This window comes from Triturus cristatus, chromosome 7 (assembly GCF_964204655.1).
Source record: "Triturus cristatus chromosome 7, aTriCri1.1, whole genome shotgun sequence".
NCBI lineage: Eukaryota > Metazoa > Chordata > Amphibia > Caudata > Salamandridae > Triturus > Triturus cristatus.
In genome coordinates, this window is record NC_140590.1 from 1,368,433,746 (window position 1) to 1,368,457,123 (window position 23,378).

The 23,378-nt window shown below is 45.0% G+C and overlaps 1 protein-coding gene across 1 annotated transcript in view; it reads left to right on the top strand.

Annotated features, from left to right (window-relative positions):
* The window catches only part of LOC146812074 (uncharacterized), a 236,105-nt gene that overhangs the window by 52,752 nt on the left and 159,975 nt on the right, over window positions 1-23,378 (top strand). The window contains exon 4 of the mRNA XM_085619083.1: window positions 3,371-3,481. Coding sequence (XP_085475209.1) covers window positions 3,371-3,481 — 111 coding nt within the window. The remainder of the gene's footprint in view (window positions 1-3,370; window positions 3,482-23,378) is intronic.

Here is a 23,378-nt window from a genome sequence, read left to right on the forward strand (position 1 = left end):
TGAAGCCTGGTACCTGCCTTTGCTTGCTTTCCCTAGCGGCCTATCTGCTGCTCAGTTTTAAGGAAACAAAAAACCCTTTCTGCTATTTTTTTAAAAACTGATTTATCTCTGCTCGGTAAATAAAAAAAGGCACCCACGTCATTTTGAAGGTATACAAATGGGCTAGCCTAGAATATGAAGCACCCGCAGCACCTTTTTCTTTAGACAAGCTTTACCGCATTGATAAAACCCATTGGCAAAGACCGTGTGTCCTGATGACAAGACCTATTGACGCTACTAATGCTTGTGTGAGCAATATGTTGCAAGTTCATCACCAGTCAGGTGTCTCTCTTGTAGAAGACAAATCTCAGAATCGAAGTTCTCCAGTAGTTTTAGGACATCTAGTCATTTTGCTAATGCTTTAATACTCTTCTCACCTAATCCAATATGTGCAGTGGCAAAATGTATTTATCTTCTTAGTTGAGGCTTTTTTGATCTCTCCACCACCAACCCTTCTCTTTCATTACTAGTTTGTGGATAGTGCTTTGATCTCCACCCTAATCATCCCAAAAAAACTCTCAAAATTCCAACTCACAAACCTCCAAAACCAAACATTTTTCGCACATCCCCTCCCCCACTCATAGCCATCATTAAAAAAAGATGTTCCCCTGTGCCAACCTTCAAGGATAGCCTTCAGCAATACTGAATATTTGCTCCTCTTGAATGTTGTTTCTAGGATTTTTGCAGTTTAGCTGTGGACGAATTCATGGCGATTAGCGAGGTGGAAGAAGAACCACTACAGGATGAGGCAGGAGAAGCGCATGCTTTTTTGCAGTTTGTGGATCAATGCTTTGTGGTCGACCGTGTAAAGGCCACTGACAGGTCGATTAGGATGGGGATGCAGTGTCCTTGTCAGAGATAATGAAGAGACTGTCAACAAACTGACGTGTAATATGTATGTGCTGTAGAATGGTCTGAAACTAGATTGTAGTCCTGGGCTTATTTTCATTGCAGATTTGGTTTTGAAAATGCATAGAGACTGCTGCCCTGCTGATTTTCTCAAATGCAAAATGGTGGGTGGTAGACTCGTCTGCAAGATCATCTGGATCAGTGTGGGCTTCTAGAGTAGTGCAAAGATCTGTATCTAGGTCGTCTGGGAAAGTTCATTGGTTGAGTGAGACATTGACAATGTTGAGGAGGGGTATGATGGCATATCCATGAACGAATATCACTGCGGATGAAGATTGGAAATTTGTCCTTCTAGGTGGTGTCCTTGAGGAATTTGAAGATGTCGGTGAGGTCAATGTGTGAGAGAAGGAGAGATCTGTGTGTGAGAGAAGTTTGAAGATCATCTATTTGGTGGATGACTCAAAGAGAAATTAGAGGCATTGAGTGGTATTTGAAAAGGTGCACAGATTGGCAGGATGTTATTAGCTGTATAATGTGACTGGCCTTGTGGGTGTTGGAGACACTTCTGAGTGATTTATTGAATCGCTCCAACAGCAAGAAATAGCAGTCCTTTCCTTGTCAGCAACTGCAATTCAATAGAGCTTTGCTTCACGCATTGCTGACATAGGAATTACCTTCTGCAGAGGGAATGATTTTTCAAAATCTAAATCTTACTGCACTTTTTTCGGTGACCACTGCTCAATAAATGGATCTTCTCTCATAGGTGCTACTTTCGCCAGAAAATTCTCCAATCTGTTTTCTCAAACCATAGTCTGTCAATGATGTTTCACTCTTGTCCCCCCCTCACCTTCCAAGCATTTCAGACTTGTACAATCAGTTTCCCAATCGTTTGACAAGGAGAGAGACCGAAAAACAGAGTTATGTAAATTACTCACCCAGCCACCCATCCCCTCATGCCTTTCTTCAACATCATGAGAGGAGAGTTGGTGGGAACTGAGTTGAGGTTGTTGGTAAGGTGGGCAGGGAGTGGCGCCGGAACTCAGGAGAGTGGATGGTTGTGCTAGTTAAGTAGATAAAATGTGAAGTGAAAGCTATCTTTTTCAGAAGCCTTTTTGAGGCCCATCATTTAATACAAGTATTCACAACCAGTCTGGCTGTTACTCTGATTCTGATCTATGAAAGAAGCCTGCTTATTACAGCGATGTAAAAATAAAGATGGAATCTACACTGTGAAAGAACGCAGTTGGGAATGTGTAATGTTGCCACTTTCATAACTGGCTTTAGATTAGTGTCTGGTAAACAACACTGTGTGTAGCAGTGCAATAAATAAATTCGTTACCATAAAATGCCTCTTAAACATATAATAAAAGTGAAATTCTAGGAACTAAAGCCAGAAGAGAAAGAGGTAAAAGCAAGTTCTTCTCCAATTTGCATAGGCCGCAGTTCTGTTCAGTGACCTGTCCTCCGCATTGCCTGCTGGTTCTGGCAAGAGGCATCATAACAGGCATTATAACATTACATCTAGAGGGTAACACTTTATTACAACATGGTAGCTGTATCACTTTCTTATTGTGTTGAGTAGTGATGGCACAATCTAGGCTGTAATGCGGAAATTACATGAAGGTTTTCATATAGATATTGCATGCTTCTGTGTATCATAGTAGAAAGGGAAAATCCGATTCTTATTCGAAACAAGGAGTAATGCCAGAACTGGACCATGATATGGTTAATCTTACTGGTTTACATAGGTATGCATGCCTCTCATGCATTCTAAAACCATGCATTCATTCAGTCAGTTATTCTTTATTCTGCTGATATCAAGCCATAAAAGCACAGAATAAGAGTACAGCCATAAAATTAGCTAAAACGATTATTAAGAAGCGTGCTTATAAACAGGTTGGATCCATTACATAAAAATCAGAATAGTTTGTTTATACAGCAAAAATTCATCACGTAGCCCTGTTCAGATTTCTAATCCTTATTGAACGCTTCTCTATGAAATCTAATCTTGGACGAAGAAAACTTTGGTATCAGTAAACGCTGAGAATATAAATGACAAAAACGAGTGCGTAACGCTTCAACTAATCATCACAAGGGCAATTTATCAAGGATGTAATCCATTCAGCTTCCCTGGGAAAGGCCACTCATAGGTGAAAAGAATGAAAACAAAGCTTTCCCTCAAAGCCTTTCGTTAAAATCCCCCCACCCCACAAGACAGTCAATAACTCTTTGTTGTGACTATCCTGGAAGGATACCAGGTCGCTCTCTAAATCATCAACTAGGGCAGTTACACGGTTCAGACATTATTGTATAAGTTGACCAAAATCACATCAAAATAGTTTGTGGTCTGCAATACAACCAACTGATATTTGCACCTAGTAAATATAATTCTAAGCGAAATACCTGTTAATTTGCCATGCATTCATATTAATAACGTAAGTTTTTTATTACAATCTGTAATCTATACATTTTCATTGATCAGCTGTTGGGACTGTGAAACCAGAGGTGTTAGAGATTGAAATAGGACAGATATCGCCTGACGGGAGTCGCTATGAATCAGACGACACGGAGTGGGATGGTACCTCTTCTGCAGGTAAGGAATAGATATTTATCTTTGTAAAATTCTCGATGTAGTGTTTTCTTCGCCCTTTTAGGGGTTTCTTTAGACTGAGTCTCATTGTTACTATTCTAATACAGATGCCAATGCACTGTTTAGTGGATGCTTTTGGTAATTAAGTAATTTTCTTAATCAGATCAGACTGTATTCTACAGTGTATTTGCATTGGAGAGCGAGGAGAGAGGCAATGCTTCACAAGAGGTGAGGCCTCAAGCCCATCATGACGCCCCTCACTTTCCTTACCAGTGATCACATTAGTCTTGTGAATCCGCATCTATATTTTATGCCATGCTGTTCCTCCATGTATATACATTAAAAACAAAGTTGTTTACCAGAACCACAGCACATGGGGTTTAATCCATGGAGGGAGATTACATCTCATTCATTATGCCTTGCGAGTATAGGCCCAGTTGTTCTGCTCTATATAGTGAGTTCAACCTGGAATGGACAGAATGTAATCAGCGATTTCTTAAATGATTTATACTGTACCGTAGTCCTTACATAAAATAGACATTTGCAGTGCAGTAGTAACGGTGTAAATGAACGTTTATTAGTGCTGCAAATTACTTATTTATTTGGGCCTCTTTTATTTTTACTCACAGGGCATTAATATATTCATGCTATGCCAGTGCATAATATCCTCTGAGGTAGTGTTCTGGTCTAATCAGGGACCTGAATGACCCACCTACATTTCTGTTGTGAGGTTTTAGCAGTTCGAACGAGTGCGACAGGGGTGCCAGAGAAAATGGTAGAGTGCAGCAATTTTGCTCAGTTGTGCCTGTTCCGCTGTTTCATCAGCTCAGGTTTTGTGTGCAAGTCTGGGCTTCTCAAGGGGTTAAAGCCCCAGCTTCTGATTTTTTTTTGTCATGAAAAATCCACTACCCAAACAACAAGGATCACTGACACCCAATTAAATCAGTGGTGCAGTTTCAGGAGTCCAAGTGTTTTGGTTTTTAGTCAGTGGTGACTGTGAATATGATTACAGGAGTCCAAGCCGGACATGTTTCAGTATTTTCTTTGAGATCTTTTATGGCCTCAAATTGTCATATCTTTTTTAAACAGAACTTGAAGTGGCAGTCCACTCCCATTATGATATTATTCTTGTGTGCCTTTAAGCGACTATATCGAAACTACCTGCCACTGTCAAAATATTTCAGTAACCAGGATACCTGGCAACCACCAGACCCCAAGAAATCACGAGTTCCACATTCCTATATAATCTCAGGATCTCCAAGGTGCTACAGAGATGGTTTAAAGGAATCCCTAATCAGAATATCTCGCTTCAGCCAATAGAAGAAACCTGAAGTCATTGAACATATGGAACCTCACAGACCTCTGGGGCTAGTTGCGGCTGATAAAGGCATCTAAAAGACAATGGGATTAGTTTGGATGGTAAACATATCAGTTATAACCAGGAAAACATATCTGCAGCTCCATCACCCAGGTGGTTCTTAGCTCTTTGAGCCCAGCTGGGCTGCAGTGATCTTGTGGTTCTTGGGCAGTGTTATTGCCTTGAATTGTCTTCCACTTGGATCTTTATTAAACTAGGCCTTGTGTTAATCTTCAGGTAGTCTGGCAGTTCTCTTCTCACATGACCACGATTCCCATCTTGGACAGGTCATAGCTCTAGGTGGTCCAGGAATCAACACTTATCCACAGTCTTTAGAGATCCACAATAAAGAGTTTTTCATCTTCTGATGACGTATGCAGAGTCCTCTTGATATCCAGAAGATCTGCATTTTGCTGGGCTCAAAGGTCCGGTTTGTATGCTACTTTGGGGCCACAAGCAGGAAGCCTAAGCCAACAGAAGTGCAATTTTTAAATATAGTCACTTACTTGGCCGGGTGGAGCCTAGAGCCCAAGGTTAATGGTGGTGTTCCCCCAAGGTCCACTGAGAACAGCCCTGTATGTGCCGCATGCAAGGTCTGACACAAACTAATGAACGAGGAACATAGAGGCTGCCAGACATGGAAGATAGCCTGCAGCGTGACTTTATGCCACTAATGCAGTGCACCACCCAGTTTTGAAGGAGCTGGATGTCTGCAATGGAAGAAGTGATCGGGGACCTCAAGTACATAGAGCACAACGAGTTCAAAGGCAATAGGGTCAAAGAAAAGAGATGAGAGTCAACTTTCCCCTTGGATAACCACAGCACCTGTAAAGGTTTATGTCTTAAATTGACACACTCCAAAAACGTACCCGGTATGCAGGGTTCAGACAAAAAGTCCACCACCGGTAATTGTATCGGACTGAGTACTCATAGAAAGGGAACTGACTACTAACGGCTGCCATTTGGAATACTTCACTAAAGGGAGCAAGCAATCTGATTCCTATATATATGTTCCCACGTGTATCCAGCTGCCCGCATGATAAATCTCCTGAGTATAGTGAGCTAATACAAGGCCACATGAATAGATAGTTAAAAGCTATGGTAGCTTTCAAGGGCATTTTACAGGTATAGAAGTCCAACTTCCTTGACACCAACTGGAAGGAGATACCTAACTGCAGTGCTCCGTGTGAATCTGATTAGAGCCATCTGACGATCAAGGGGTGACCCGGTCTAGCCTACTGTTTGTATATGATCAAATATTGAATGACATGAAGTGATTTGGCCTGTATTATGATTGGATGAGACTCAAACCCGTCTGCAGACCGCAGTTAGTGACAATGTTCACTCTAATGTTTTCCTCTGTGTGCGGCAGTGTAAGGTCTCTGCACGCTGCAGCCAAGGCTATGTGAGCCAAGAACCCGACCGCTCGAGTGGATACAGCAACAGGGGTTCTGACACGGAGATTCCTGCTTGATTGTGCAGATAATTGACCTGGGTACTGGAATGCAGGAGGCCTGCTTGATGGGGCAGGCAGGTCTGGTCTGGGAACCAGAAGCAGCCATGGCAATTTTGTCGGACCGTCGCCCACCCCTGCGGGCTGCAAGTGTCAAGTACTACTGCTTAACAAAACTGGTCCCCAGCACTGCTACTTTTGTTATTGGGGACTGATATTGCAGCATCGCTGCAAAACTGCCCCCCAGTAACAAAACTGCCCCCCACTGCTCAAAAACTGGCCCCTACCCTTCCAGTCTCCCAGGCAAACGCCCGGTGCCTGCTGTGGCCAGTCTGGCCCTGGGGTAGGCATTCGTGTTGGTGACTAGCATACACTGGTTGTGTCATGTTGAAAATGAACAGGTGCAGTGCAGAGCATCTACAACCATGACAAAGCTACACTAATATATATTAGGAAACTGGGGCAACCTACCTCATTGCACAGCGCCAGTGAACCTCTGCTTTCCAAACTAGCTACACTGCAGCGGCTCAGGGACATCTTGAGGATTTTGAGCGCCCTAGACCAAACATATTTTGGAGGGTCCTGTGCGGATCAGATTTGAATTTAAGATCCAGTTTCAGCTCTCTTGTGTTCTCTTTGGCCAGATCACAAACAGTGCACAGACACACTGGTTCAAATTCTAAATGTGTTTATATTTAATATTCAGGGATAGTGATGTATTTTTCCAATATTGTAACCCAGTAGAAGCTAACTAATACTTCTGCAAATAATCACTGTGACATCCTCCCATTTCTCATAGCTGAGATACTGATTGAATCTAAAAGAAACATTTTGTTCGAGGCATATGAGCTGCAGATCACACACTATGCATAGATCGCTATCTGGTGTTGGGCCCGAATGTTTGCACTTGTTTTTGTCCTGGAAAAGTCTTTGGAAGTCACGCGATAGGTGACTCCTCCTTTGGATGATAGTGCTCATGGGCATCGGCTCCATCTTCAGATTGTTTTTTTCCGCCATCGGGCTTGGATGTGCTTCTCGCGCTCCAGTTCGGAACCGTCACTGATTCCACTCTCGACGCGCAATCCTTCACCCTTCTCCGGTATTGTTGTCGATCGCGATCCCTAGTTGTCATGCATCTCTTCAACATCGAAGTCCTCGGTTCCGGTCGTCGACGAAGGCCTTCGGGCCTACTTAGGCCTTGGTATCTGGCTCATGGAAAGGACGCCATTCAAGAAATGTCCTCAATGTGGGTCAAAATTTCCCCACACCGATCTGCATGAGGTGTGCAACCTCTGCCTGTCACCAGAGCACGAGGCCAGAGACTGTGCGGCTTTTCCTCTTTCCACTCCAAGAAGACCATTAGAGATCGTCGGGCCAGGAGAACAATGGCTCGCTCGTCGGCACCCATCCCCGATGACATCTTCCAGGAGGACGTCGATGTACCAGAACAGGAGCGTATTGAAGAAGGCCCCGTCAGTGCCTCCGAAGCCAATGACTCCGACCTCGAGGACATCACTCCTGGGCAGCGGGTCGTAAGTAAAGACGCCGACTCCGACCCCCTCCCTACACCATCGAAAAAGGCTTCGGTCACACCTTCACCTTCAGGCCCAGGTGCACACCGATAGACTGCTTCCCATGCCCCTCCCTCGGGCCCGGCAAAGAAGCATACTGAGCCTTCAGGCGACTTTGGCTCGAGTCAGTCTGCCATCGGTACCGAGCGGTCACTGGCACCAAAAAAGAAACCGTCCTCCGTGCCGACAGTTGCATCCACATCCAAGCATTCAGCACCGAAATCTATAGGCACCGCCCCATCGACTCCGAAAAACTCTCGGATCCTAGCAAAAACCCGATTCCTAAAGCTTCGGATTCGCACCCTTCGGAACCGAAAAAAGCTTTGGAACCGTAAAAACACCCGGTTCCACAAGCGGCCACAGAGACTGTAAAACATCACAGTTCCAAGCCAAAGGAACACAAAACCGTTCCAGAGTCGTTGCCCCGCAAGTCTGCCGATCTGAAACGGTCGACGCCGAAAGACCAGCCTCTATCAGAAGAGCTATTTAGACCAGACCCTAAACAGCAAACCCTAAAACTGGTCAGCTGACTTTGAGTACAAAGAAGAGACCATTGGATACGCCTGTACCGGCTCCACCACCTAAAAAAAGGGACATTGCCACATCTCCCCTCAGGGTCCCTTCTCCACCTCCTCCCCCCCCCCCCCACCCCATTCTCCTACACCATTTCTTCCACCAATGGATGATGATGGCACCTCTGATGACACAGGAGGGGGTGCGGATGATGAGCCACTAGGGGGGTCCACCTTACTCCCCGGACCCCTGGGATGATTACAGTACACCAGATGTCCCTAATGTTCCAAAGGGTGACATCTACCACTCTAGCCCTTCCCCTCGGAGGATACAATGGGTTTTCATCAGCTCCTCCACAGAATTGCCCACTACCACGGGGTGGACTTACATACTGACCCTGTGGAAGACGATTTCCTTATGGACACTTTTGATAACCCACAAAGGTCCACCACTATTCTGCCCATGCTAAAAGGAGTCACCAAGCATGCACCTGAGGTATTTAAAGATCCTGTTAGGGCTAGGGTTATTAACCCCAGGATCGAGAAAAAGTACAAGGCTGCCCCAGCAGACCCAGCTTACATTAAGGGCCCCATACCACTATACTCCCTTGTAATCTCCAATGCTAGAAAGAGGGCCAAATCTCAGACATCAGGGGACGCTCCACCCCCCGATAAAGAGTCCAAACTCTTGGACACCTCTGGCAAAAGAACCGCATCACAGGCAGCTAACATATGGCGTATCGCCAACACTCAAGCACTGTTAGCCAGGTACGGTCGTGCACATTACGACTAGCTGGAAACCCTATTGCAACACCTCCCAGACAAATATAAGGACCAGGCCAATCACCTTATACAGGAGGGGAAACTCATCACCAACACCTCCATTCGTTGCGCGCTGGATGTGGCAGATGTTAATTGCAGCACAGTGTACGGGATGACAGGCGCTGCAATTAACATGAATACTTTGAAAAATGCACACAATCTGCCTGCAGCCACGCTTTATTAACAAAAGGTATGCAGCAAGCCTAAAAGCACAATGACTTTCAGAATCCCTAACATATATTAGTGATTGTGAAATCACACGTCGTGCTTTTTGGCTTCCTGTATGCCCTTTCTTAATAGAGAGCAGCTGGGGGCAGATTTTCAGCTTTTTTTAAAGTAATCATGTTGATCGCTTCGCCCGTCATACTTCTCCAGGGCTCTGCAATCAACATGATTACTGTGTGTTCGTGCACTTTACAGGGAACAGCTGTTAGTGATTGCTTTTACCTTATGTCTGCAAATGAATACTACACACACGTAACAGCAGAGAAAACAGCTAATGTCTCCAGACAGATCTCATTTGCCTAATGAAACCAAGATAGATGCATTACTTCTCGAATAACCCATACTGATGTAAAAACTGACAAGACAGGTTACTCCAATGTTGAAACTTTCACAGATTCACATTCTTGAATCATTCCCCGTCGTGGAGATTGGAATCCCTGGTATATCAAAATAGCTATGCAAAGATAACACAAAGTAGAAAAATAGGCCTAGGTCCTTTTAGTTTTGTAACATATCCCTATTATTATATTAAAGAGACCAAACATAGGTTTCAGCCAATCAGAATACCCTACCTTCTAGAACACTCCTGAGAGAACCTCAGACCTTCAGATTTTCTACTGCACATCTGCTCAGTTTTTTCCTTCAAATCTACTTCCTCAGGGTTTCTGGAAACAGTTTCTGTATTCTTCTTTATACAATGTACTTTTGATTGAACCAACTTATTCAGTCTGCAATTCCTTCTCTTAATTTGTTTGTTGTCTGTCATGGAGAAGAGTCTCTTCAGAGCCTCTGCCATCTGCTCCAAGAAAAGACTGCATACTGATGACCCTCACAGCGACTGCATCTATTGCCTGTGTCCCAACAACAAGGCAAAGAATTGCAAGGTATATCATACCTTGTCTACCAAAACATTGCGGGATTGTGAGGGATGCCTTCTTATTTGGCTTCAAAAGTTGAAGTGATGACAGTGATGAGGAGTCTTCTTCATCATCTAGAAGATCTCACAAAAGGGAAAGATCACAAACTCCTTCATCCTGTGAACGCCCTCAAAAAGCCTAAAAAAGACCACTCCTAAGTCTTACAGGTGTAGTCCATCTAAATCTCCTCACAGAAGTGGAAAGGAGAGAAAAGGCCACAATTCAGGGGTTATTTAAACAAAAAAGGCAAGTTCAGACCTGCCTATAAAACCTCCTCAGGGCATGCATGCTTTCAAAAAGCCTAATCTGTACCCCCTCCAGATAAATCGTTCATTAAGGCTTTAATGCCTTAATTGATGGTTAAAAAAACATCGTCGTCGATGACACCGATGAAAAAATCCTCAACACTGTCGACGCGGAACGATGTTCTCCATTCTCCCAAAGCCAATGAGCCGTCATCGGCAAGTTACGCTCCACTGACAATGTCAGCGCCGACGACCCCATCGTTTCGGGTTTCACAGTCGTCACTGACCATTCTTTCGAAGGCACCCACATCATCGGCAGTAACAATAGCGACAATGTCGGCATCGTCTACGATAGTGTCTATGTTGCAGCCGGTATTGACAACGATGGTAGCTCTGCTGACAACACTGTTGACGATCTCGTTGATGAGGAAAACACCACCTAGTCAAGGGGAAAAAGATCTGAAGTAGACATCTGACACCGGAGGTCACCTCACCTAGCAAAGTGACACCTTTACTTCCTTCACATCTCCTGGAGGAGCATGAGTCTGGTGAGGATGCTGGACCTTTTCAACATGCCCATAGTCCATCGCAGTTGCACGTAAAGTGTCAGGATGGTGACTATGAAGAGGAGTATGAGGTACAACACTATTCTATGCCTCAACAAGAGCACCACCAACAACATCAAGAAGAGATGGTTTGCATGCCAGCTTCATTACTCTCGCATTTGCAGTTCATGCTTTTGGACTATAAAAAAACAGGATCCCATTAGCATCTGCTCCTTCTGGACATTCTACATTGCCGCCTCGGCAGCTGTCGGTCCCTTCCACTCCACAACAGAGTCCAGCATTACAATCTATAGTTCCTTGAAAGACACCACCGCCTCCCGCTCTGCACGATCTGGTGACTACGGATGATGACGATGAGGAGGGAGAGCTTCCAGATCCTCACCAGAAATGGGATGACTACCATCTACCCACACCATCTTCTCCCTCTCCAGTTCCCATTGATTCACCACCAGAGGACATCGGTTGATTTCACAATTTGCTGGAAAGGGCGGCCAAAAGGTTTGACTTGCCAATGACAACATCTCAAACGGAGTGCTTTCTTTATGACTTTAAAGACCCCTTTAGAAAGTCAGTGTGAGACATTCCGATTGTTAATTATATATGGGAGGAAGGCCTCAAAGTCATGAAGACACCAGCCACAGTGACTCGGGTTCTTCCCTGGTTGGGAAAAAAATATAAAGCTCCAGAGGATGCTACCGCCTGCCTTGTGGGCCACCCAAAGCCTGACTCTGTGATCTCTCAGGCTGCACAGAGGAAGTCTTAACCAGTCTGCTTTGATTACAACACCTCCGGATAAAGAAGACAAACGCCTTAATAATGCAGGCAAACGTTTCTCATCGATGTCAGGTCTTGTATTAAGGTCAGCTAATGCTGTAGCGATCTTGGGATGCTACAATCCCAGATGTAGTACGATCTGGCTCCATACACTGATCAATGTACGGATGACAGTAAGACAGAAGCCAGAGGTTATAGACTGTGCAATGGACATTGCTACCACATCCTTTAGAACGCTGGGAGGCGCTGCAGTCTTACGTCGCCAGGGTTGGCTCAGGGTTACATCTTTCCGTCCCACAGTACATAACAAAATGCTTCATCTTTTCTTTGATGGAGAGGCCCTTTTCAGGAAACATTTTGATGAGGCACACTAAGACATGAAGAAAGACACTGACACGGCCAAGTCATTGGGGACGCTTCAGTACCACAAGGTACCCTTTCGAGGAGCGCGAGGAAAAGGTCTTCTATCATATAGAGGTGGACACCTACAAAATGGGTATCCCTCTTGCACTCTTCTTCATCTCATCCATATTGGGCTCAATACACCCAGAGTCAGCCGCAATCTGCAGCGTATTCCAGATCTGCCCCTAGTGGAAGAGCAGAGCGACAGGGGAAGGATGTCTCGCATCGCCAATGAAGACTTTCAGGCTCCGTCTTTCCCTTACCCCCATTTCTCAGATCACCTTGGGGGGGAAGGATCTCTACACAACTCCAACATTGGCGGAGAATAACAACAGACCAGTGGGCTCTGAAGCTAATTCAGTTTGGCCGTACTCTGGAGTTTCTTCAAATTCTACCATGCACTCTGCCCCGCTTACAAGCAGTGAAACATCAACACCTCTTGCGTTTGGAGGTCCTTCTGATGCTCTGCATAGTGGCGATAGAACCAGTTCCTGCATTCCAAAGAGAGAAAGGGTTCTACTCTTGCTTCTTTTTGATATGGAAGACTTTCAGAAAATGGCAACTTATTCTGGACTTGAGGACTCTCAACACTTAGCTAAAAAAAACAGTCCTTTTACATGGTTATATTAATTCTAAACCCAGGAGATTGCATGTCCACTCTCAACCTACAGGATGCACAGTTCCTCATCCCAATCCCCCCATCCCACGGGAACTATCTCCTATTTGCTATAGCCAGGAGCCTCTACCAATTCAAAGTCCTGCCATCCGGCATAAAGTAGGCTCCAAGAATATTCACCAAGTGTTTGCCTCCAATGGCAGCCTTTCTAAGAATACAACAACATCAGGTGTTTCCCTACTTGGACGACTGGCTAATCGAGGCACCATCAGTACCAGCAGCCCATGGTCCACGGCGGCTTGCACAAAACTGTTTGCCAGTTTAGGCCTTACATTAAACACGGAGAAATCAGTCTTACACCCTTCCACAAACATCACTTTTTGGGGGTTGATACTGGACACAACTCTCAACAAAGCCTTTCCCTCTCACGAGAGGCAGACCAATTGATATTGATGGTTCAGCTTATCCTAATCACTCAAACATATGAGAGGGACCCCTTACAACCAAAGGAATAGGGTTCTGTTGTAAGCTCAATAAACGTCTGTGTTTACTTTGGTTACCATAGGATACGTACTTATTCTTCACAATCATCCAAACCTCTCATATCACTTCACACAAAAAAGCGTAAAAAATACCATCTATTGCAAACATAATATGCCACTACGCAGATATAATGATAAGGTTATACAAATAGGTTTATTAAAATCGTAATAAAAAACAGTAAATATGATTTAAATATATGGCTGATGCACAAGTTAATTCTCACACCCGGACCAGCTGGACCAGTCCTTGGATTCTTTAGCCAATACGGAATTGGATACGTCACAGCAACCACCTGACCAGACAGCTCTTCACCAAGCCACAGGTTCTCTCCAACCAGACTCCATGACAACTGGAGGAGAGGCTTAAAGAAGTCACAAGGTATTGAACATCAGGTAAAAAACACAAGCAACGCCAACCCAGAGAGACGAGTCAATATATCCAGTTAAACCAACATAGTAGGCATGTAAACAAGCATTTACAATGCAACGGTCTCGGCATTGTTAAAGTTAGAGCTATTGGCATTGCTCATGACATTATTTTTGTTTATGTTTTTGTTTTTAAAACATTTAAAGAAACTACATTGTTATTTACAATGTCAATAGCTTAATCTCTCTCAAATGCGAGACCTATTGCATTTTCACCCACACACAGAGCCACACACAAAGCCACCCACACACACAGAGCCACACACACAGAGCCACCTACGCTAGCCGAGACCTAAAAAGGGCCACAGTCAACTCTTCCGAAATGCAACTTCACATACACGTAATAAAAATGTTCCACGCCGCTACTTACTACCCAATTGGTGTATGTGTAAACCATATAAAGAGCGCTGGGACCTCACGGCGCTATAGAACTTCATTGCTACCCAGAGCCCGGAAGGATGAGCGGCTGAGAGGCCGTGTCAGGATTTCAATTCCCGGTGGATGCATTCGCCCACTGAGCTCCGTGCCCCCGCCGTAGATGAAGGCCCGTGCAGTAAAATGTAAATGCGCCTTCAAATTTTAACTAGCCCCCAAACTTCATCTACCCACTGAATACCAAGTTCACAACGTTAATGTCCTTTTATTAAGAAGTCTCCACTTGCAGATTTAGAATGAAGATTTTATTAATTGTTGCATGTGCTGTTTCGTGGCAGCTTAATGCAAACTAATAAACCGGTCAGTCCGAAGACAGGCCCAGGATTCCACCGGGAGCACCCCTATGTTTCATGGTAAAACTTCAGCGAGAAAATAGAATAAAGAGGGATTCATCGCGGATCTGTCAGCGCCAGCCTGACAGGAATGAGTCAACCCTTCCCAGACAAAACAAGAGGCGGGAGCGCGATTCACAAAAAAAACCAGCCACGCTCGAGTTGGCCAGCACATTTTCTGACTTGGACTAAAATATATATTAACACTCGCCACAACAGGTGCCAATCCAGTCGGAATTTTTGAAACCATTCAATTATTTACCTTTTACGGGTCCTTTTGCCTTAATTTTAATTCAAAATGCTTTACCGAGGCAGTAAATAAAGTTACAAAAATTACATCCCAGCCTCCCCCTTCATTTCTCTATACTTTGTGACGTTTATTTTGTGCCTGAACACGCCCTTCTCAGCACATGTTCAAGGGTAAATTTATGCTTGGTTAATCAGATATAAGTTGTGTGGTCTACTGTGTGTGTGTGTTTGGGTGGGGGCAACAACTCAGAAATGGTAAACGCATAATGAGTGGAGAACAGGAAACACATGATTGCGACACAACAAACAGAAATGGGTCTCTGAAGACAGGAAGCCAGGCACTGCAAACACACAAGAAAAACGGGCAGCGAGCAGACACCATTACCCAGGAAAAGCAAACACATGAACTCAAGCACACGAAGCACAGTTAAACTCAAGCACGGCAAAGACGAAGGGTCCAACGCGCACACGCAAACACACACGCACACGCACACACACCACACACTCACTCACTCACTCACTCAGAAAGATGGAAAACGACACAAATTAACCCAGGCATGGAAAATATAAATGCATAGGAACGGTAAATAGACACAGACTCGAAGAACAGCAAAAACATGTTCAGGCACAGCAACACCGAGGGACATGGGCAAAGCAAACATGAAGGACATGTATAAACGAAGGACTCTGGGGAAAGCAAAAGACACGAACCACAACATAACAAGCCTCATTATACGCCATATGACGCCATGAACACCACCGCCTTTCTCCGAGGTCAAGCAGAAATGCCTCGGAGAAACGCAGCGGCATTTTCGGATTCGGGGGCTTGTTTTTCTTTCTCTCCTCTTGCCATTGGCTGGAATGTTTACATTCCAGAGGAGAGAAAGAAAGTAAAAAACACGCCCCCGAATCCGAAAAAGACGGGGCTTCTTTGGAGAGACAAAGCTCTTCTCCAATGGCTGACCAGCATTTAAGAGGCCAGCCAATGGAGAAGAGGGGAGAAGAGGGGCGGGTTCAAGCCCCTCTTCTGAAAAACATTAAATCTCGGAGCGAGACTGCGCAAGCGCAGCCTTCGCAGCCGAGACCTAAAAATGGGTAAGAGGCAAGTGTGACTTGTTCATAAATTTACTATAGGATAGCTAGGTGGCTTTATATGCCGTAGGGTCAAGCAGTAGCCGGTCCTCCAAGTGCGTGTATTCTGGTAATTGCTCCCCCTAGAGTACCTGTCTCGGTAGTGCATGTCCCAACTGTAAATATATAGACCCTTCTTTCTAACTGCCATCTGATACTCTACCTGCAGGTCTTCAAATGCAGTCAGTGCCTGGTTTCTCCAAATATCCCCAAGATAATCAATGTCCAGAAGTCCTCACTTGTGGAATCCCTTTAGGTTCCCTACCTCCCGCAGCAGTTTGCTGTCCCATTGTTAGGCTGCCCTCCCAGCCTAGGAACTTAGTGGCCTCACGCCATGCACAAATCACCATTTGTGTGTGGATTGGCAGCTGTCCCTCCTACTTTTTCCGGTACAATACTGCTGGCTAGACTCGACTTCCCAATGCCTGCCGATCAACCCAGGCAGGTTCGTTCCTATCCGAGAACACCCAGTCATTGACTGTAATCAATTGGGCTGCCCAATAATATTTCCTTTTGTCCGGGACTGCCAGGCCCCCTTTGAATACCCCTCTATGAGGTTTGTGTAGTGCTATTCGTGAACTATCCCCCATCCCACCACCACACCCACCCCCCCCCCCTCCCACCCCCATAGGAGTTTGCAAAGCTCACTGTCAATCTTTTGGACAAAGTATGCCAGTATTTCATAAGGCGTGTTCTTCAGAATATACAGCAAACGAGGTAGGGTTATCATCTTGACATCTTGAAAAGGACAGCCTATCCATCAGAGACACTGGTAGTCTCCTCCAGTGGGCCACATCGTTCCATAGTCTCTGGAGTTGTTGGAGTAATTTCCGAGCCAGGAATTTATCAGCATTTCATGTGATATGAATGCCTAAGTATTTGAATCCATCTTTCACAGTCTGGGCTGAACATCTTGTCGATAAAGGAGGGATGTCCCCAGTAAGGGGAAAGATTAGGGACTTATCTCAGTTAATTTGAAATCTGGAATATCTACCAAATAACTGGAAAATGTGAAACAGCCTGTCAACCGTTTTGCAGGGCTGTTCGGCATACAGCAGTATATAATTGGCATACAGGGAGATTTGTTGTTCCCAATCTCCCTCTCCGACAATGCCCGGTACCAATGGGTCTGGACGGGCCCATGCCGCTAGAGGCTCAAGCATTTAAGCAAATATCATTGGAGACAGTGGCCATCCCTTTCTTGTGCCCCTGCGTAGGGTAAACAAACAGGACAGTGTACCGTTACCATGCACTCTCGCCATTGGGTCTGGATAGAGGAGTCTAACCCATTCACAAAATCTCGGGCCAAAGCCCAGTCTAGCCAAGGCTGCAACTAGATAGGGACATTCAAGGCTGTTGAAGGCCATTCGTGCATCTAGTGAGAGTAGTACAGCCCTCTCCTGTTGTTGGGCTGTGGTCATGTGTACCACTCCATATAGACTTCTGAGGTTTAATCGGGTGCTTCTATGTGGCAGGAGTCTTGATTGGTCAGGGTGGACTGCAGAGGATATCACTGTCTGCAGCCTGTTTGCCAAGTCCTTCGCTAGTATTCCTTAGCCCCTAGATTCAAGAGCGATACGGGCCAGTATGAACTATATAGCATGGAACATATTCAGCATAAACTGCGCCACCTCGTCTGCTATACCCTAGTATAGCTCTATGGGCAGACCTTCCCGGATTGCAAGTCTCAAATGGCCCCCTCTATAACTTTGACCTTCAAGTCGCACTAAAGTTCACCTCTATCTTCAGCTGTCAGAGTGGGGAGGGAGAGATCTCTGAGGAACTCAGCGCAGTCATCTCCAGACCTATTGGAAGCAGATATGTACACTGTTTCATAATAGGCCACAAAGGCCTCTGCTTTCCTGTTGTGCATGGAGGTCCTCCAGGAGAATGGATTACTAGGACCCAGTTTTTCTCCTTGTCACTTCTTTCTAGCCAGGCAATCGGTTTGTTTGCTTTGTACCCACATTCCAAAGGAGAGTCTAGCATCACCACCTGAAGCACTCGAGCCTTCAGTATAGTGATTTTCCGTACTAGTGCTTTGCATCTCAATTGTTTCTTCCTTATCCCACCTATCATGGCCTGACTATCGCCCCTTAAGACCAACTAGAAGGCTTCCGAAAGGATGCAGTCAGAGGCAACCACCTGTTATCCTGAAAATATTTATCAGTCTGCTCCCTTATCCGGTCCCTGAATGTTTTGTCTTTTAATTGCCAGAGATCTATTCTGGAAGGTAGGGTGGTGTGCCTAGGGGGCCCTTGAAGCAGTACTTCCACCGGGGAGTGGTCCGTGGTGCCACACGCTTTATGTATTGCACCTCAAAACAGTCCAACATTCACGCAGTGGTGAAAACATGATCTAAGAGAGAGCAGCTGCCGGATGCGACAGAAAAGTAAGTGAACTGTCATGCTGTGGGATTATGTTTACACCACAAATCCATCAGTCCCATCACATCCACAAAGGCCCACAGTGGTCCCATGCCAGTGCCCTGGAAGAACCCAGATATCTTATCCAACCCCAGAGTCATTGTAGTGTTCATATCGCCCCCCAGTAAAAGGGTGGCAAGTGGCATTTCGAGTAGTAGGGCGCTGAGTGCCGGCAGTGTATCAGCATGGAATCTTGGCGGGATGTATGCCGAGCATATGTTGCCAGTCTGCGCCACATACCTACTATGAGGATCCTGCAAGACGCGGACTGGAATGAAGGGCACAAATGTTTTAATGAGTACACTCACACCTTTAGAGCCTGAAGTAAAACCTGCATGGTCGAGAAGAGTATGCCCAAACATATTGAGCGCCTTATAATAGTTGCCTTTCAGGTGAGTCTCCTGTAAGAGGACCAAGTCTGGGGCTTGGCGTCGAAGATACTGCAGGACTATGGTGCACTTAATTTTATTGCCACGGCCATTTAAATTCCATGTCATTACCTTCAAGACTGAGCTGGTTCGAGGCTTCATGTAGTATCTGATTGAGGTACGATCCACCCCCAGACTTACAGCATATCCCACCCCCTCACTGTCAAATGACCCTCCCTGCTCCCTGTGACCTAGTTTCACTGAGTGAAGGTCAATTATCACTTGTAATTTAAACATTATAGTACAACAAAACTGTCTACCCCTAAGAAACTCCCCCCCCCCCCCCCCCCCCACCCACCCTGCTAACCTGCACTGTAGGCCTAGAACTGGCCACTTCCCCAATTTGCAGAGAACCTATCTCCCAAACAATATCGTCAAGACAATCTAGGGTTTGCCGGCTCCTCCATATCAAGCCTGACAGTGGTACGTCATACCCCCTTAACTTAGCATAGTGTCGCCAGACTGCATTATAAAAGTTTCATCAGTCTTCTTTTCTGCACCCCCAAAGTCAGTCTTAATCAATGCCCATGGAGGCTCGATCACACCTGGAGTACCTGAGTCCTATGTGTATCCACCAAATTCTCTCACCAACTTCTCATGCATAGATGGAGTGGCAAATCGACAGAGAGTTGCAATTATGGTGGGGAGCTCGTCAATCGTTTGTTTTGTGGAGCGTTCTCTCTTAAGTGTTCAGCATTATTCGTTGGATTATCATCCTTCTCTCGGCTGCCTTGGTGCCCCTACTCTTGTTGTGTCTCCCGTCGGGGCGTACGCCAGCCCTCGAGCCAATCCCAGGCCTCCTCCACTTTGGTGAAATGCCATGACTTTCCTTCTCCCACCACTCTAAGTCTTGCTGGGTATAGCATCTTGTATTTAAGGTCTTTGGCCCGGGTGCTGTTTTGACCTCGTCGAAGCTGCGACGCTTGCGTTGTACCCGTAAGGTAAAATCCGGGAAGAAGCGAATCATTGCATTGTTGTAGGCAATGTCCCCATGGGAGTAAGCAGCCTGTAGGATGGCATCTCATTTGCAATGATTGTAGACCTGGGCTATAATTGTTTGAATTGAAGCACCAGGTCTAGGCGGTGATATCGAAAAGAAATTGGAGAGGCACATGGGTTTCAAGGTATTGGTTATCAGGTCCTCATGAAAGGGGTCAACACTGGGTCCCTCTGCCCCTTTAGGGGCCCCAACCCCTCCAATGTTGTTTCTATGAGTTGTACCTTCTTGTTCTTCAAGTTTTGCCGCCATAACCTCATGTTGGTTTGTCAAGGGTTGGACTTGCTCTTCCAACTTCTCGGTCGTCGACTGTAGCTGGTTGATATCCGTCTCTGCTGCAATTACTGTTTCTGTCATCTTATTGAAGTCTGCCTTGAGGAGGTTCACGTCTATGGTCATAGCATCTATTTTGGGTTCCAGGGTGTTCTTTAGGTCACGGATGGCCACCATTATGGCTCCCACAAAGGAATCCGCTAGCTCTGAGTGTCCGCACCTCCGCATCCAGATCAGCAGGTGGAGGGCAGATGCAGACTGTCCAGAGCCAGGATTAAGTTGCTGTAGTAGTCCAGGCGCAACACACCGCCAGGCCGCTACCTCAGCACAGACATAGAGCACCCAGGCCACCCATTCTGCTCCAGCCACGGCCCAAGACGGCAGCAGTCTCTCCTCCCCTGCTGGTAGCCGCTCCAAGGGAGTACTGCTGGCACTCCCTTGCACTTCTGTGCGGAGATTGGACCGTATATTGGGGGTTATTCCAGCAGCCGCTGCTGAATTCTTTCAAAGTGCGGCCATCGATACTGTTGTTAAGCTACGCCCCCACGAGTCGCAATCCTGATTATGAAAGGGCTCCCATTACGAGTGATTCGAACTTGTACAGATCCCAGTGGTCACTCTGTTTTCATTGAAGCAAGTATATAACAACAAGTAGTGGCATTTATTGTCTCTATATATGCCCCATAAAAGCAAAGACACATTTTTAAGAGATATCACTAAAATAATGCTATCTCTTCCCCCTGCAAAAGTCTTGATGGGGGAATTGGTACTTATTGCAAGACCCACTCCAAGAAAAATCAGACCGTCAGATAATAGCGCACCCTAAAGAATAGTCCTTTAATGCTTTTTGCATGATTTGACTGGACGCCTGTATTGAACACCCATCTGAGAAAGACTATACTTTCACATCCTCTGCGCATGGAACACATAATTGCATAGATCTTTACATATCAACATTGGTGTTGATGGCCAGGGTCATGCAAACCTCCTACACCAAGCAGCATGCCAGACCATAACACAATTCTTATTCGCATTGATCTGGGTTGCAAAAACCCTTTACAGAATAATGGAGACTGAATATGTGTCAGTATTAATTGCATCCCAAAAAAGAGTGTATCAATGCTTTCCTGTGACCCTACCTGGGGTCAAATGAGGGTTCAGTAGCTTCACCACAAACTATGGGTGGCAGAGAAAACTTGTTTTGGAGAATAAGTATAAGTGACCCTGCCTGAGAAACAGTAAGTTATGTCACCATCAGATCCTACCTGAAAAGAGCATATCTGACCTAAGCAATAAACACAGCACACATCTCTTGTGAACCATTCTTTGGTGTCTACTTGGCAAGATAAACAAGTTTAACTCAAAGTTAACACCCGAGGCAGAAAAAACCTCTTCTTGTGCCAGCCACAAGAAGCAGGCTGACTTTCAGCTTTTCAGCTGCGACAGCAAGAATCAAGACTACCATTCCAGCAATAAAAAATGGGAAATCATGACACATCCTATTGATATTCTGATAACCTTTAGAGATTTTTCTACGACTCTCTATTTGCATCTGAATGCAGTGACACCCAGGTGCAAGATGAACTGTTCTTTGCCCGCTCCAAATGTAGATGCTATCTCCAGAGCTAGTCCAATCGCTAGAAGCCGAGAAAACATAGGAAGAAATAGAGTTGGCAAATGACAATATGCCCACAAGCAAAGCCCCAGGATTAGATGGATTACCCATAGAGATCTAGAAGGCTAACTAAGGAGCATGTATCCCCTTTTGCATGAGATATTTTTAGATAATATGCATGAAACAAAGCTCCTCCTAGAATTTAACACTGGAAAAATCTCTTATATTCTAAATTGATTAATGCATGCATGAAGATACTCCCAAGAGTTAGTAAACCACTAAAACTAAGCTCTACCGAGTTTAATTCACCCAGAGCAAGTAGGGTATGTTTCACACCGCTTCTACTCAGCTCATAAGAGATTGTTAGCCCATGTTTTGACAAGTACAGCATGATAGACCTGAGAAGACAGCAATCTCGCTAGATCCAAAGAAAGCTTTTGGCACAGTAGAGTGGGCCAGTTTATTCAGACTGCTGAATCGTGTGAGATTTGAAACTCCATCCCAACAGCTGTAGTGGCTTGTAATGCCTTTATATACCCCTTATTTGGGAATGAGATAGAAGCACGCCAGGGTGTCCCCTATCAACCCTTCTTTTCGCCATTGCACTTAAACCTCTAGAGCAGCAAATTGACCCAGTAAACAGATTAAAAGCATAATATCTCTGCTTGAGTAATGCAAAACACTTTTTAATGCAGATCATATTCTGGAGACCTCTTCCAACCCAGAGCACTCAATTGTGGCCCTTATAAAACTCTTCTCAGACCCCTTCACATTTCCTGTTGAGGCAAGTATGAGGCGCTGTCACTGACATCAGTTACAACCATGGCATTGCTAGGAAGCTCCCAATTTAGATGGAAAGAGAATAACCTGAAATAGCTTGAAATCTGTATAACGTACTACATAATGTAATGTAGGATAACTTAAGTCCATTAACTACTAAGATCCAAAGCCGTGTAAGTATATCGTTTCTTTTAAATTTCACCCTATAGGGAAAGTCTCAAATAATAAAAATAAATATTATGCCATGGCTGATCTATGTTTTTTGCCATGCTATCGCTCAGAGTTCCTGCAAACATAATGCACACAATAGCTAAACTTTGTAAACTTTCTGTAATAATATAGAAAACCTAGATGGAAGTTATCTAAACTTCACACATTCACAGAATGCAGATTTGTTTTTTTACCACACTTAGATTCTTACTGGCTATTCTTCCATTGGGCCCAACAGTTTCATTTACATGCTAATCTCGAAACACCAAGATGAGTTATAACCCAAAATAGTAGATTAGGTAAATATAGGTGCCTGAGTTTGGTGTATTCTTAGGACTTCTGAAAGTCCTAAAAGACAAATCCTATAATGATCTGCATTGCATAAAGCACATGAGAAATTAAAAATGAATTGTAGAATGCACAGAGGGGCTCTGCTGTGGGGCAGGTCCATATGGATTACAAAGGACAGTTCTGGCCATATTCTGAGTCCAAAGGAATCTTCAAAATAGGCCATAAAATAAATGGGGACAGACTTAAGACGTTTCCTGAAATACAGATCATTTATGGTCTCCTCCCAACCCAGTTCTGGAATTACC